Source organism: Melozone crissalis, unplaced genomic scaffold (genome assembly GCF_028551555.1).
Source record: "Melozone crissalis strain CALT ecotype California unplaced genomic scaffold, PUWL_Pcris_2 ptg000254l_1, whole genome shotgun sequence".
NCBI classification, from domain to species: domain Eukaryota; kingdom Metazoa; phylum Chordata; class Aves; order Passeriformes; family Passerellidae; genus Melozone; species Melozone crissalis.
In genome coordinates, this window is record NW_026536012.1 from 1,349,748 (window position 1) to 1,367,458 (window position 17,711).

The window sequence follows — 17,711 nt, forward strand, 5'->3', positions numbered from 1 at the left end:
GGCAAATTTAGTTTGAAAAGTTTAATTTGAAGGCAAAATTAAAAAAAAAAAGACAAATATTTTTTGAGCTTCATAAAGGTAATTACTGTGCCAGAAGAAACTAAGCTTCTGCTTCAAGTCATGGCTAGTCCCTGAGTAACTTTGAGGTGCAGCTTTCAACATTTACCACTGCCTTCAGAAGACCTCACAAATTCAAGAACATCTTTCCTGTAAAATTTTATTTTTGTCTCTTCCTTTCTTACTCTGTAAATTAGAATGCTAACATTTACAAGACAGTTTAGCAGAAAAACTAGTTTATGTCTGTAAAATAAAGAAGTGTTATCTGAACATTGGGTAATATTTTCAGATTTAACATGGGGACTCATTACCTAAAACATGCACATTTTTTACTAGAAGTGCATTCAATAGTGATTAAGAAATGCAGTCAGTATAGCTTTCCCTACAGGTAAATATTTGTTTCACTTACCTCTGGGTCACAAGTCAGGTTTGCATACTTGCACAGTGTTTGATTAGCCATTACTTTATACACAGGTTCTCCTGATGTGGCCAGAAAACTGAATGAAATATTTTAAGGAGGAATCACAGAACTGTAGTTTCTGAGCAACTTAGGACTCTGCAGTGGGTAACCACTAGCTCTAAAGAACTTGTATATGTAACAGAAAAACTGCTCTTGCTCTGCAGAGATATAGCTGAAGGGTTGGCAGACAAGACCAAGCACTCTCCTTACTTAAAGGACTACTGCAAACTCATCCCTGGAGCTGTAATGGGCAGGGCACATAACATTGAAAACCATCCCCATCTCTCCTCCATATCTATCTTTGACAAAGCAGATTATACAGTAGTTCTTGTATTTTGGCAGAAGTAGATACAGAGCATAAGGATGAATTAACACTGCCCTGATCAGCAACAACTGACACTCTTTGCATATGAAATAACAGCTGCTTTTTAATCAGCAGTTTTCCCCTTTTTTAATCCTTACCAAGCCCTCGTTGTTGAGGAACAAACAGTGATTGCTGTTAGGCAATTCAGAGGAGATAGTGCACTGTATATTCACACACTCCTTTCTCACATTCTGAACAAAACACATACATAACCCATTCCACCTCCAGTTAACTAAGAAACCATTAACATCAGGCCTGTGGAGCACACAGCACATTAAAGACCATATTCACTCTTCACTGAGGGCCCATTTCACCCCCAAGAGTCAACCTTATGCAGTACACAAGGCTTTGTATGACTCCCCTGCCTTGGCCTGACTTTTAGTCCATTTTTTTTTTTTTTAAATATAATAAAATCACTGTCTGGTTTGTGCATCACATGTAGATGTGCAGTGCAGAAGACTGTATCAGAAGAGTAAGTGCTAAGTGACCAAACAGTCCTCTGAATATTGGTTTAATTAACGTGAAATAGCAGAAAATTATCTAGTCTTGCAGACCAGAAAACTTGCTTCAGATAGGTACACAGACAGAAGGATACACAGCTGTCACAGCCCAGTAGGAAATACAAATTGCAATGAGTAAGAAGGTGACGATTGGGTAGAACAGTGTAGACATTATATAGCCAATTGCCCTATAAAAGAAACAAAATATATCAATAAGCTGTAACAATTCCAGAAACTAGCTTTTTATCAGTCCTCTTCTAGCAATTTTAGTTTCAGAAACTTGTTGACACTCATAGTATAAGCTAGTACTGAGATCTCAGAATACTACAGGAATTTTTTTCTTATGTATTCAAGCCTCGACTTTGTCATTTCTACCACTCCACTTTTACCAATGGTACTAGAGTGAACTTTTTCCATTTGCCATGTTCCAGCTTATCTTCTACTTTCTCCTTCTTCATGATTGCTTCAGAGACCTATCTCTTTCCAAGGCCATTAACTGATTTCCATGACATCTTCTTGCCAGCTGCTGCAGACCCTTTATGTCCTAATTCCCACTCTGCTCATCCTGTGTTCTTCCTTCACTCCTACAGAACTGAAACGACCTTATTCTATTTTGTATTTGACAACTCTGTTCCCAGCAGCTTTCCTGCCTCAAGCGCTAGCTATGTAAGGGCAGAGACAGTCAGCTTGTCTTTGCAATGCCTGGACAGACTGCACCTTCCTGCACTTATGTGCCTTTCCTTGCACATGCTGTACATAACTGGTGCTCACCTATGACTAATGGAAGGCAAAATTAATAATTGCCTTTTTCTGTTGACAGCTTAGACAGCTTCTTTTAATATCAAGGTGTATGTAGCCTGATATTCTACTGCTAATTCCTGTGGCTAGAATGTGACTAGTGGCAGGAACTTGACCATGCTAGTTCCACTCGGCCAGGGACTCATTCTCTGGAAGTGGGAGTTGATACCAACCCTCTTGGTAAACCTGCTGCTATCCGAGAAGTGAACATCTCCAACTGGGTATCTCACTGGATGTAAATTCAGAAAGCATGTGCTTTGTTTACTCAAATTTACAGGCTGGCTCTCTTTATCAAAAGCCTTTTTGTCTAGTACTATTTCTTACAGTATTTCTTCTATAACTTAGGGCGCCTCTGATGTCATTTGTTTTATAGGATGCAGTTTCCAGACAGCAAAAGGAGAAAAATTTACTCAGTTTCTAAAGGTAAAGTAGTAAATGCTGGGGGGAATTCAAGGAAACTGTCATGTCCAATCCAGAGGCTTTGAGCCAAACATCAGTTGCTGTCTGAGCACAGAGACAAAAAAGTCTATTACAAATCACACAGGAGGACACAGACTTAAGCTGTTTGAGAAATAATCACAACAAATTGGCTGTGTTCAGCAGTTATTGGCAGGCCTCTTAGTATAACAATAGGACATGAAATAAAACAACACGCACGCTGGAACCTCCAAGGTAAAAAAAAAGGGAAGTTTATTTCTCGACCTTGATATATATAGAATTGGAAAAGTGATCCTGGATTGGAGGATGAAATTGCCACCTCTTCAATGACACTGGTCAAATCAACAGTCCATGAAATTTCTCCTCCTCCAGAAAGGAATGCAAAAACAATCATTATTTACATAAAGTGCATAAGAACTCCATTACAAAAATGTAAATATCAAAAGGCTTAGAAGAACTTAGAAAAACAGGGAGACTTAGTTACCATTAAGTTAGTTACCATTAAGACCACACCCTATTATTCCAAAACACTGATTAACAACTCTTGTTTCTAACTATGGATTTCAAGTCAATTACTGGCATTATAACTAATATTTTTGAAAATGTAGCTAAAAGGTATTGAAAAACATAATTTGATTTCCAATCATTAGCACCTTATTTTTTATCTTCCTAAATATATGACCTGGTCTGTTAGGTTTACAGTAATTACATACAGTGTTTCATCTCATCCATTATGCATGAAAGCAAGAAGTTCACCTTCAAGTGACCTTTCCATGCTGCTGGCAAACTACAGAATGTTATTACTAATCAGCAAGAAGTTTATGAACTTCCTAAAATCCTTCCACCTGTCAAGGTTGTGAACAAAGGTTTTGAAGAACGTTAAAAGTGTTCCTGGATTTTAATGAATGGGAATTAAAGAGTATAATTTAGTCCTGCCTAAATTAATTGCTATGTTCTAATTGCACAGTAGCATAAGACAGGAAACAGATACCTGGCTAAATGCAGAACTTCAGTATTTCTTAATCCCATGACAAAAATCCCAAATTGTGATTCCTGGGAACCGCAGTGGCAATAAAGATGGCAGAAAACCACAAGCAAATGCTCATAGATAAACTTAGAGCTAACACTATGTGCTCTGAGAACACAGGCTTGCTTTCAGGACCTATGAGACCATAGCCTATTTGTAGTGAAATCCAAGTGACATTTTAAGTCAGTCCGTTTTAAGTCCGTTTATCCTTTGTAATACTCTCAATTAAAAAAATCCAAACTTCAAACCAAAACCAAAAACAAACAAACAAAAAAAACCCAAACCAAACAAAGGAAAAAAAGCCAACAAAAATCCCAAACAAAACAAAAAACCCCACCAAATGTTCTGTGCAAAACTGTGTAAAATAGGAACCACTGTGAACAAAGCCTATGCAGAGTTCAGGAAACACACAACGAAGAGGTCCCTTTAGCCCTGAACTCCCATATCCTGGTATGCCTTCTTCTTTACTCAGAGCTAAGAAGACATAGACCACATCCTCTTACAATGTCTGGTAACAGAAGTTTCTTTTTCTCTCTGCAGATTTATGCCTGTCCACACAGAAGTTCGACTGGACCCAGTAGAATCTCCTGGTCTTTCCTAAATAGAAGCCAAAGCCCAAACAACACTAATCCTCTACCACTAGTATAAGACTCAAGGAACAATCCAATGTCAGAGAAAAGTTGGCACCTACACGTCCCAGCCTCCTATAAACAGTATACCACACTTACATTTTCTGCTGAGACATCTTCTTTGCACTAAGTGTATGTGGTAACATTAAGAGTGTATGAATTCTTAAGGCAAGAAGCAGAAAGATAAGAAATACCTTACTTTAAAAGAGAAAGCTCTATTAAGCACGACCTCATTAAAAGGTAATTGATATTCCTTGAACACCTCTTGTGAATTCCTTGTTGAACCTGTTTCATGCAACAAATGCAGTGTTGTATTTTAAACCCCAATTTTCTGCCCTTGGTAATGCAAGATAGAGTTCTAGAAGAGTGTACTCTAGAGATCATTTAATAAAATTCAACATATATTAAAATCAGACAAACATACCTACTACCTTCCTTCAACAGTGCAATAGCAATCCGAATCCGATTTCTTAGGAAGATCAGCATCAGTATGATTATGACTTCAACACCACAAAGTATTATCACTGTAAACAAGCAAATAAAGAAATTAGATTTATCACGAACAAAACCAATATGCTACTTCTGTAATTTTTTCCTTGTAATTTGAACTATTGTTCATGAACTCTGTAAAATTCTGTGCCTGAGGAGTTCTTTCTACAACTGCACCTGCCAAACTTCAATCCCATTTCATAGGTTTTTAAGTCCCATTGAAAAAAAATTCTATTTGCAGTGAGTTAGTCAGAATGTATATGACCCTGATATTTATGTTTCTAACAGAAAAATGGAACATACAATTCTCAGAAAAATATTAACTTCAATGTGACTGCAGTATCTAGCCTTAGATACAATTCATCCTTTACCAATTGTACTTCCCATAAACAAGAAATTTGCTCATAATACAAGCATTTGTTCATGCTATACTGTTGCTCATTTGTAGTATTTAGATAACAAAAAATAGGAGATGAAGAGTCAAGTTTTTCATGGAGAGTGCATTTTTCTGATCTACATTGTTCTAAAATGTAGATGTACTAAAATCAAAAGGTTTGTTTGAGTATTACCCTGGCATGAGCTCCTTTCACCTCATTTGAGTTTAAAAAAAAAAAAAAGAGACTAAGATAGGACCATCCTGGTCAAATTACTTTCACCTTCCAGTTGCGTTGCTGGAATCATGCTCTGATATTAGAGAGCTGAGAGCTCTTAACTATAAGCAGCATTTGAATCATAACTCTGATTTCAGTAGAGTCTGCTTCTGTCTGCTTTCTATTTGTGTTGGTTCAAAACCTACTTCTGCAGTAGAAAGTAAGAAAAATCTGGGAACTTCACCTAGAGAAGACTGAGTCTTTAATGCCTGAAGCACACATCCTCCAACTCTGACACATATCCATTTATTTTTGGTGCTTCAGATCATTAGACAACACTTAAACCAGCCCAGTAGGGGCAGATTATTGTATGCAGCGGGACCTGTGTCCTCCAGCTGAGACCAAGAAGTTCTGTGGAGGGAGAGGAAGACAGAAGGGACAGTATACCCTTAAGTATCTAAAAACTTATATAAAGGTTTGCAAAGGAAGATGAGATTTGGCTTTAGGTCCCACAGCTTAAATATAGTCTCAGAATATCAGACCCAATAGTCACAGATGATGTTGAATTGCAATCCTAAGTATTTCCCCTAGCAACAGAACTGCAGGTGCCATTTCCCCATGAAGGAATATAAAAACAGGTTTCTTTGAAGTTGGTCTCATTCCAATTTGTCTCTGTTAGATTAATGTACTTGTCCAAAACATTGTGAAAAAGGCAAGCATTGTCAGTACATGATGAGCTCTAGACTAGGACTCCGACTACGTTTTCTTCAAGGATATGTAACTACATACTTTGCTAGGTGATTTTGGAAAAGCAATTTAATTCCTGTGTACCGTAATTTACTCTTGTGAAAGTGACACTAAACTCTAGGTAAACTATACACTGGCTGCTAAGAATCAGGCAGAGGAAGAGCCTGAAGAGTTACAGGGGAAAAAATGCATAATAAAGTCCTAATATTCTCTATGGAGAGCACACTAAAAAGCTTTGCCTCAACGATATATATAGAAGATGTCTCATAAGCTCAATGATCCAACACAGAAGTAAATGAAGACATAAATAAGAGATAGGAGATTTAAGCAGTGAGCTACTGCTCTATTAATTTAGCTACCAATAGGGAGAGGCAGTGTTTTTGGTTATGACCCATTCATCATCAGTTACAAGTCTGTGTGCCTTCGAACAGAGCAGTAACAGGAGTGCAAGTAATGTTCGACAGGTATTCCTTCCCTCTTCTGCTCTTCCTTTCTTGGTGGGGGGAGCGTATATGCTGCAGGTTGTCTTGTTCCAGTAGGATTTTGTTTAAAATTGTTTATTTCACAGTCTTAGATCAGACAACAAGAAAATTCAGTGACCTAAGCGTAAACTGACAGGAGACTTCATTGTGGCCCTCAACATCCTCACAAGGGCAACTAGAAGGGCAGGTACCGACCTCTTCCTTCTCATGACCAGTGACAGGACTCCAGGGAACAGCTGGGGCTGGGTCGGGGGATTTGGGTGGGAGATCAGGAAAAGGTTCTTCCCCAAGAGTCAGGCACTGAACAGACTGCCCAGGGAAAGGGCATGGCCCCAAGGCTGCCAGAGCCCAAGGAACATTTGGACAACACTCTCAGGCACAGGGTGGGATTGTTGGAGTGTCCTGTGCAGGGCCAGGAGCTGGACTTGATCATACTGATGGGCCCCTTCCAACTTGGCACATTTTATGATTCTAAGACACAAAACAAGTGTAGTTATTAATGTGACTTATTAATCTCATTTCTGGGGCTCTCAAGGAGGAAGAAAAAATAATCTGAGAGAGAAAAGTACACTTCCCTGCACAACTTCATCATGATGAACTTAATTACTGCCTTCTGCTTTCCCCATGGTGAAGACTGAACACACAGGAAGTAGAATGCTCCTAAGAAAAGATTTTTTCATTCTTATCACTAGTGTGATTGCATTATCTCCCCTTACAAATATACGACTCTCTTTTGAAAAAGCATATTTTTACACAATACAGAGAAAGGGAATTCTGCTTTTTCTTCTGAGCAACATGTGTAGAGGAGGAGATTTAACAAGGCAGAAAGTGTATTAAGACACTGACTGATTTTCCTGAATATCCATTAACAGATACCAAATGTAAAAGGGCACTTACTAAATGCTAACCATGTTTGCCTCAGTTGCAGGTACACTTTGAAGTCTGTCTGGAATCCAATATCATAAACAGTGAGGTCAGATCCAGGTATTCCTTTTAGATGATCATACTCCCAGTAACAATGCCAGATGCCTTTTAAAAAACAATCAATAAAATAGGAGTGTGTATGAAGAGCGCAAAGATGCAAATTAAAAAAAAAATCTTACAAGCCAAATGTTTTGCTTTTGTATAAGCCTGTCAGGTGAGCAAAGCCCAAAAATGCATCACTGTGAGACTAGCCAGTTATGATATCATATATATGGGAAAGAAATATCAGTACAAGTGATTACAGACTAAGCATACTGTGCATAGGTAATGCAGGTTACTACATCTGCTGCTAAGTATCAGCACAGCTGGATTCTTACTGCATTGTGCTGCCATTTATGTCCTTCTCACTTAATTGTGTCTAAAACTAGGCATTAATTTACCCAATTGTACCATTTCATTGAGTTAACTACTGATTTTCCAGACTTAAGCAGTAAGAAAAAATAGTCTCAGAGGCTAGAAAATTACACCTACCATAACCTATAATTCCAATCACACCAAAGATGAAAATCCAGAAGAGAACCCCAGCTGTGAACCTCAATAACACAAGGAACAGCAGACTCAACATCATTGCAATGAACAGTCCACTAGAAAGTGAAGAAACAGAAACACAGAAAAAATGAGTGTAAGAATCTATTCACATTCTTGCATTCCTGTTACTTCAAATAAGGGTCACTTCATCTCACATAATAGCATGATTTGTAAAAAAGTATTTCAAAATCTTCGTTATGAAATACATTCTCATGGCTGTTATCTGCCATTACAAACAAACAGCTTATATATGATGATCTCACATATGTGTACTAGGTTCTCAGGCTGGTTGAATGGGATTAATAGAATGCCTTTTTTGTCACTTACACCAGCTGAAAAACTCACTGCCTTTTTCAGGCCACAGTCTAATCTACAGTACAGAAAGTTAAATTGGAGGGATACCTATGTGTGGGGAAGTTGCTGGTTTATGTCCTCCACAGAAAATCCCTGCTTGCAAAGAAACAATGTTAGTAAACAACATTCTAGAAGCTTCCTAGGGAAAAAAAAAAGAATTACATTTAGGAGAAAAACCATCAGGAGGTTAGAAGGACATAATTTCTACTCATCACCGCTTCTACTAATCAGAAGAAGAAATGATCAGGGCACTATGATGCATAGAAAGAAACTGTTAAGAGCCTTTCTATGAAGTCCCTAAAGGCATTTACAGTGCCTTTTTTTCATCAAGACAATAATTAATGTAATGTAATGTAATATAATGTAGTGTAATATTTGTTTTCATTTCACTCCTAGAAAGCAAGTCAGAAAGGAAAAAAATATTGCAAAAGGCTTTTTCACTCCACATGGCTTTCTAAACAATTATGAAGAAAGCAATATGAATATTAATCCCATTGAACAAATATCCAGCTCAGATGCTTTAAAGAACATTTCATGTCTCATTATTTTTAGTAGGTGTTACATGCAAATTTTGTATCAGTACAGACCCCAAAAAATTTAAACCCTCTTCTCGCCTATGTTCAGTAACTTTTCTTCTGAATGTTCCCAGCTTATTTAGCCAATAACCAAAGCTAAAAAATGGGGCAGCCTGATCATAAAAGAATCACATCAGCTTATTTAGTTAAACCTTTCTAACTTTGCCTTAAGTCCTATATCTTTAATGGCTTCCTAGCCTGATGTATTTTCCCTTTCTGAATGATTTACTGAAATTCAGAATATATTCCTCAAGAAAAGTTGTAGTTTTGGGGCTCCATCTTGAAAGCAGTAAATTACCTTTATCTGAAGTTATCTTTAGCGATACATGAGTCCTAGTAACACCAAAACTGAGTACACAGTAGCAACTGCCTTCAACAGACTAGTTCCCTTAAACTGAGGCTTGAGGCAGTAGTTCTTTTGAGGTATGCTAAAAACACTACAGCAATTCCATATTTAAATTCTAATCCAGCCTCCCTTCAGTGTCAAGCCTTTACTGTTAAAAACTTCACCCAACCTCTGGCACTTAAATACATTTGTCCAGAAATCATTTGATCTATGCTATCATTGGGTGAAAAGTGTGAGGAAAATTATATCCAACTACTTTGAAGTGGTAAGACTTCCTTACAAAAAAATACCATATTTGAAATGTGGAAACTTGCTTCAATATTTAGAATTTCTGTTCAAAACAATGGTCAGTTCTCTGTCCAGTGTGTCCAGTGGTATCTCCTTTGAAAGACTCTGTACCACAAGCCTGATTTCAGAAAGAGAGAGAGAGACCCAAGCTTGCTGAATATCCATGAGTTTCCTGCTACTAAATATTGTGAGCTGAGTATCAGACTATGAGAAAGCTGTTTTTCCACCAGTGTCTGAACACCTTTAAAAGCTGACAACTTGTGTTTCTGAACTGACCAAATCTCCACATTATTATCTAAAGTATGTATTAAATGCTGTGGGTTTGCATTCAGGATTGACTAATGTATGCTTAACATGTGCATGTTAAAGGTTCTCACCTGGCAACAAATTCAGTTCCTGTTCAAATAGATCAACACACTGGTCCATCATAATCAATATTAATGGGCTAGGAGTTCACAAATACTTACATATTTGCTTCAACAAAGAAGCTACTTCTCTTGTTTTGGTGCTGCATTTTAATTAATTGGTGATTAATTAATATTAATTGCAAGATAAAGTTAATACTGTTCAGTAATTGTTCTTGATGTTGCTTTGCCTGCTGCATTGGATTTATGGATTCATATTGAACTTAGGGATTATAATGGGCTTAACTGAATATTGCTTGCAGAAATTCAGAAACTATCTGTTTTATATATGTACTATTGATACTTGGCAAGTGCAACTGGCTTGAAAGTTACTTAATTAAGATTTTTCAGTTTTGGAATTGCTACACACATGGGTGCTGCAACAGAACCCTGCTCCTCCTGATTTTCTGACTGGCAGGACATTAAAAAGCTATTCCAGATCAACTGACACTTTATGTATGTCTGCTGTACTGTCCTTGCCATCCACAGAACTGTAACTATTTTATTATCACATGTGATGAAAGGAAAATTACAGTTTATCGAGTTTTAAAGTAGAATATGTACCAAATACATACACAATCTTTTTTTTTATTTCCTGCACATTCCAAAATGAGTTTCGAAACACTAAAAATACCAAAAAAACCCTTACATTAAAATCCAATACCAAGAAATGGCATAGTCTTCAAAAATTTTCATTCCAACTGATCTTGCATCCAGGACATTATTGATGCCACTGAGAAAAGAAAAATCAAACAAAAGCTTGCTTCAGGTAGAAAAGGAGAATTTATTTAAACAACAAATATGATCAGTGAAAGAATTTGAAATATCTTTGGTAGTGATAAGAGTATACTAAAATTTTTTTACAACTATACTCCAGTTCTGTCACCAAATCAACATCAATTACAGTCAAGTACAGCAAAGAAAAATCTGCATAAGAATGTCTCTACAAGTCCTGAAAAAAATTAATTAAAAAGGCTTTATTGTCAGAATTGCTTATTATGTCACAAGGCAAGTGTATACTATCAGTATATGCAATGTAGCAAGGGACAAACAGTAGTGACTCTAGAACTGCTAAAAGCATAGAACCAGAAAACAGGTCAGTGAAGCAACTTGATGGAACTGTTTTTCTATTCTGCAGAATGCTCACCCATATAACAGTTTTCCGAAGAACAGCCCAATACATTATTTTTTACCAGAAGCAGGAGCACTCGGATGAGGTGGGATGCCCAGAGCACCAGGCCAGCCCATGGCACTGGAAAGGTCATTACAGAACAGCACAGCCAAGGCCATTCCTGGCTGGCCTGAGTCCTGCAGCATGAGGATTGCATTTTGAACCTCAGGTAACTTTCCTTGCAAAACTTATTTTTGTTAGAAAAAGCAATAATTATTTCCAAAAAATGACTGAGACCATCAGACTTAGGCTTTTTGCACTTTTTGCTCCTTTCTGCACACCACAGTACTGGATTTCCTTAACGGAACTTTGGAAGTGCTCAGGCACAGAGAAACCATTTGCTACCAAGTCTAGCTTGGGTACCCTCAGTCATTTGCTACAAGAGATTCTGATTTTTAAAATTATTAAATTATTGTGCAATCTCAGAATCCAACAAACACTGAAGAAGGGTAAAACCTACTTTGCAGCTTCCCTGAGATCAGTTACATTTCTTGTTTTCCCTCTTCCATCTTTGAATGTAGTCTGATTTGCCACGGTCAACACACCATTCTTCGTGGAGAAGTCTGGGAAGCATCTCTTCAGAACTATTCAAAATATCAAAACAAAGCCTGCATATTACATCTCATGTCAAGCTCTGCTTTCATCATGTGTGTTTTGCAACATATTTAAATAATTTCAGATTCACAGTCAATTGTTTTTCAACTGATTATATAGCAATATGTTGACTTTGACAAATCTTGGAAGAGCCATTGCATTCAAGATTATGATTTTTATGCTCGGAGGCTTTTTGTCTAAGCTCAGGCAGGGTCGGATCATAGATTTCAACTGGAGATTCTAGGTCCTACCAAATAACAACAGTACTATACACAGGAGTTTAAGAATTTGTAATAAATGTGGAACTTACTCTCTGTCAGTATCTGGGCAGCTTATAAAAACTGCAGCTTCTCAAATATGCCATTTTATGGTAATAATGAGACCAGCCCCCAAGGACAGATTCAACTTGACTGATCATGAATCATATTAGCCCCAGTCAATATATAACAGCAAGTGTTGTTTTCCTTATACGCCAGATGAGCTCCAGTACCAGGCACTATCACTAGATATTCTTGGAGATGAAGCAATGGAAAAAAGACAGAAAGAGCTGGTTAGAGAGAGGGAAGAGGAGATTATAAAAAAGCGAGAAAAGGAGGTGTTTGCATACTCATTTACTCTGCCCTGTTCTTGGCTGCAAAACATCCTTGGTTTCATTCCAAAGAGAAGAGCAGGTGAGTCCTCCTTCAGAAGTGTACTTCACATAACTATTCAGTGCTTTCCTTACCAGATTGCAACAAATATTGATGCTAGGGCTCAATATTCAGTCTGATCTATCTCCCCCAGCAATTATTCTGAATAAATTATTAAGCAACATATCTTAACATATCTTTTCCTCCAACTGTAATCTTTGCTCATTGATGTAGTGTAAAAGAATATAAGAGCTTCTTTGCAAGTTATTTTATGTCTTTTGGGTCAGTATCTCAGTTTTCATACAATTCAGACTATGTTTTAAAAATTTAATCCGTATCTTCTCCTTTTAATGACATGTTCCTGGTTTACATGATCCCTACTTTAAAGTATGGCAAAAATAAATGGCAATTTCTTCTTCTGTAAGATTCTGGGTCAATACTACACTTGTGCGGCTGAGATGAGCTCTGGGATCAGTGGTTATCTACTCAGAAACACCTGCTGACCATAGTGACATTTTTTGCTCTGGAATTCCTCCATATGTCCTGCATAGCCAGCACTGCACTGAAAGGAGAGCTGCATTGTAACTGGGCTGAAGTACTGTTTGAACTTCAACACCTGGCCATATGATCCTTCCAACATTTGTAGCATTTTCTTCATGCCAATGGCATCGCTTGCTCTTGTTTTGGAAAGCACAATTTCAGGTGAAGAGCTTTTGCTATCAGTGATGATTCAAGAGAAAGAAAGAGCTCAACTTGACCTGATCACATGCTGAATATTCCCAGACGACTGTTAGAAAAAATATTAATAAATATTTGTATTTTCAAATTGAATTGATTTATGCTTTAAAACTGAATGAATGTGAATGTCAGATAAACAGCTCCTAGTGATGTTGCCGCAAAACACATTTCAGACTGGAGTTGTGCTTTAATATGAATGCTTACAATCTGCTAAGATGCGTATAAGAAGTAGAATCACTCACAAGGCCTGCTTGGAATGATCATTGAAGGACAATCTTCATCACGTAGGACTTGAGCAACAGACTAAAAAGGGAAAAAATAGGAATGCTGAATAACAGTGTAACAGTATGTTTGCTTTTCACCCAGTCTGAAGGAATGCCCCAAACTGGGCTTTGTAGCCTCCTCCCCAAATTTCACTGGTGGAGCTGCAAGATACATTTATATCTAAGTGAGAATCCAAACTGTCATTGTGATTTGGGAAAAGACTGTTCTTTTCTTTTCTAGTGACATAAAAGACTTTTGGATCAGCATCTAAGCCAGAACTGACTGGACAATTGTTCCTTGCCTACCCTTTATCTTTTCTCTTAAAGAAAAGTAAGATTTTAATCCAATTAATGTACTGAATTGCAAGACATTTTAAAGATGGGAAAAGTAACACAGTACATTTGAGTACAAAATCAGTTATATGAAGGATAGATTAATTTTCTTAGCTAACTTTCCAAGTAGCTATAGATGACTTAAGAGCCTTAAGAATTGGTTTGAGACACTCTACTGCTGTGGGGTACTTAAGTACTAAAGGATACTGCTTGCCACAGTACTGCAACTGAATGAGTAGCTGCAGGTAGTCTTTTAAGTTAACAGCAATCATTTGAAGAGTGGAGGTTTAGTGTGCATTCAAGACCTTCAGCCTAGATTAAACAACTGTCCAATCACATAAATGGGACATCTCCTTATATGCTGAAATCAGAATAATTCAAATCTTTGATGCAGCTCAGTAAAATCATGCATATTATATAGTGCTTGAAGAAAAAATGTACTTTATCATCTACAGATACATACGCACCTTGCGAGGATTGTTAAAGCCAGGTTTGCAGAATTGTCTGAAGTAATTCCACTGATCTGGTCTATATCTGTAGGAAGCCTGAACATCAATGTAGGTTGCAAACCTGTCTGGGCACTTTGAGACACAAAGCTGCAAGAAAAGAAAAAAATAAGTAAAGACACAATCTGGGTAGAGAAGGGTAAGGAAAGTCAGTGTAATGAAAAAGCAAGAAAAATGCCACTGCCTTCATTAATGTTTACTGCTGGATTTAGAAAAGATATGTTCTCCTTTTGATTCCCTAAATGAATGCTTCTAGAATTCTTTGATAGAAAATACTTTCAAAGTGTGTTCTCCTCATATCTGGCATATCAAGTCCCTCTCTGTATCTTCTTAGGTTCTACACATTCTGATAGGTAAGAAGAGCTTTCAGTCTGTTGAAAAGAATATTATTTTTCTGGGCAGCAAGAAAAAACCTCTGAAGTCCTCCTCTATATCTATCATCAGCAGTATATAAGAGCAAGGGGGTGTGACAGCTACTTCTACAGGATATATACAATTTTTTCCTACTACATGTATAAGAGGAACTGTATTTAAAGAAAGTCTCACTAAAATCCAAAGTCTCGGGTACTGTTATTCAATCCTTCTACACAACCTCTTCAGTCAATTACATCTATACAAATATTGTCAAGTTAGGTGTAAATCACTCAAAAGTGACTTTTAACTGTAGACTAAGAAAAGACTTACAAAGCCAGGGTATGCCTATGACAAGTAGTCATGCTCACATGACTCATGGTATAGCCATTATAAGCCAGATTTATGTGAGAAATCAGGTGAGGACTGGGGTCTATTGAATGCATCCACTGAGAAGTTGAGATTTAGATTTAGGACAAGAAGAAGTGGCTGCCCCGATGAACAGACTCTGAAGGTTCTGCTGGTCCCTGGAATCACACCAAGGACAGACATTCTGACTCCTCAGCGTTAAGAATGTGAGGTGGTTTGAATTCAACCTTTACAGCAAGCTTGAACCTTTTCTAGAAGGCAGTTTGTTTCCAAAGCTGTGCTATCCAAACACCCTTTGCAAAGCTCTGCTGTCCAAGTACCAGAGAGACATCATGCACCAAAACTGTCTTTCATGTCAAGGGCATTCCGTTCCTAAGGAATTCACCAAAAAGAATTTTGGGAAGAGGTCTTGTACTAATCCTTAGAACACAGCAGATACTGCAAGAGGGTCTTTCTGTAGAAGTATTTTAGTCCTATGGACTACCCACAGGCCAAGGAACAAAGAAAGAAGAGTTTTGTTCTTGCTGGGACAACAGGTGACTAACAAGTACACACTTTCCTATAAACTGTTTGCTATCTAGGAAACAGGCAGTGAAATGTGCTGTCTATGGATCCAATGGACTGTATTAACTGTTTTCAAATCCAGCCTTATTCAAGAACTGAAGCTCCTCTCATGTTAGTTCTTGGGGGTTCTTCCTCCTGATATTTATATGTATAGGTCAGGAATGAAGGATCCTGTTTGCAGTTCAAAAGAGGAATCATCAAAAAAAATTTCTTCAGCATTTTTCGAAACGACCAGTCATTTAACCATCTGCAGTAACAAACAGCATTCAAAAACAGTATTCTTTGTTTTGGAGATGTTGCATATTTGAAAATTAACAAAGTAACTACTCTGGTCCCAAAAACTCTCCTTTAGCAAATATTTCACCCAATTTGATTCATGGCCATTGCCAACCTGACCACAGCACCAGCCAAATCCCACATAATGACCTCATATTTCTGAACAGACTGAACTGTTCTAGTGAAAGAGTCTTAAGACTGCAGGGCAACAGTGTCAATGTGTGCATGTGGACAGATGGGGATTCCTGAAGCAAATCTGCAGCTGATGGAGCAAGTTTTCATTCTGACAGCAACTAGCCAGTCTTAAGAGGGTTCTTGCTCTTTCTTGTTAGAGATTTTCATGTTTTATGATCAGGAAAATTGTCTTGCAAGAAAGATCAGGAGGTTAATCTTAACCCACACAAATGCAGTGACTAGGTTTATTTCACAACTTCACAAGGAACCACAACACAACAAACAGAGTACAAATTGTGACATAAGGGAAGAATAAGCTTTCAAAATCTTCACTTTTGAAAGAGCCATAGGCTTCAATCACACCCAGATAATCCTGTCAATGGCAATATGCACAGTTTCTTGAACACGTTCAGCTCCAAAAATCTTAGGTATAAATCAATATTTTCTGCATGCACTGAATACTACTGGATAGCTGCTGTGATGAATTCATAAATAAAAAATTGTTGTGTTCAAGTCAGCGGACTTTTTTTGTCTACTCTTATCCAAAATATACAATCTTGTGCATTTCCACTTCATTTTTCTGACCGTCACACACTACAGAGAGTGTGCTTGCTACAAGTAATTTATAAAACAACCATGTTGTATTTTGAAGGAAATGAACAACAATTTTTAAATCTAAACAAATACATGTCTCATTTTTAAGCACCATGATTAAGATGCAGGGAAAATATTTTATCTCTACATTTTCACTCACCTGTGTTGTAGGGCACTGTAGGTTTATTAACACTACGGGGCTGGCACATTTCAGGATGTTGAAGTAAAACAAAATGGTCTTGTTCCTATGGAAATGGATATAAGATAATAATCACCATAAATATAGGTGCTTATACATCCTACCATTCCAAAATTTGTAGTATACCTTGATATTTAAGTTCTATTACTGTGAACATCCATATTGCAAATACAAGACAAAAAAATTCCCAAGTAGACCTTGAATGTTTTACATCAAGACATCTATGAAACCAGAAGTATTTGCTCTAAAGAATGATAATTTTGACACATTTTTATCTGCAGCATGATTTTAAGCTGAAACAATCTGTGTAGCTGTAGTCCTGCCTTGAGAGGCTGAGGTTTGTAGAATAACCTTGCAAAAACATCACAGTCTCTACGCCACCAACATCCTGCATATGAAGTACATGCAAACTCACCATCAGCAAATGCTTCACTGTAAAAGCTGCCTAATTTTTGTTGATCAGAAGGTGGCACCAAAATCAATCAGAAGCTTTTTATGGTTGGAAACCAAAAGCAGTTGTCCAGAAAATAGAATATAATATCATCTACTAATAACACTGACAAGATCCCCCTTGATATAAATAAGGGTCAGTCTGTCAGTCCCGTATATTTGACATCTACTGGAACTTGGAGCCTTGTGGCAGCTGTCACTTAAGTCTGGATTTGTTGGAAGCTTAGGACCCCAAGATCTCTTGATTTTAAGACTTGGGTTTTGAAGACAGCAAAATGTCATGTTAGACTTGGCTATATCAGAAAATTATCAGATAGCTCTAGTGAAGATAATTTGGCAGTAGACCTGCCCTTTTCAAACAAAACTTGAAAGCCAGTTAGTCTGGGTTACGCAGTGCCCCTGCACATGCACCCCAAGAAATGGTGCATATTCTCCACTAT

General features: G+C 37.5%; 1 protein-coding gene across 2 annotated transcripts in view; it reads right to left on the bottom strand.

Moving 5' to 3' along the window:
* Window positions 1-17,711, bottom strand: part of SLC44A5 (solute carrier family 44 member 5) — a 61,905-nt gene that overhangs the window by 11,061 nt on the left and 33,133 nt on the right. For both annotated transcript variants that reach the window (XM_054294569.1, XM_054294568.1), the window contains exons 5-14: window positions 16,783-16,867; window positions 14,256-14,384; window positions 13,435-13,495; window positions 11,692-11,815; window positions 10,710-10,793; window positions 8,037-8,149; window positions 7,479-7,610; window positions 4,698-4,797; window positions 1,477-1,569; window positions 467-554 (exon numbers count right to left, since the gene is read on the bottom strand). In XM_054294569.1, the coding sequence (XP_054150544.1) occupies window positions 467-554; window positions 1,477-1,569; window positions 4,698-4,797; window positions 7,479-7,610; window positions 8,037-8,149; window positions 10,710-10,793; window positions 11,692-11,815; window positions 13,435-13,495; window positions 14,256-14,384; window positions 16,783-16,867 (1,009 nt within the window). The remainder of the gene's footprint in view (window positions 1-466; window positions 555-1,476; window positions 1,570-4,697; window positions 4,798-7,478; window positions 7,611-8,036; window positions 8,150-10,709; window positions 10,794-11,691; window positions 11,816-13,434; window positions 13,496-14,255; window positions 14,385-16,782; window positions 16,868-17,711) is intronic.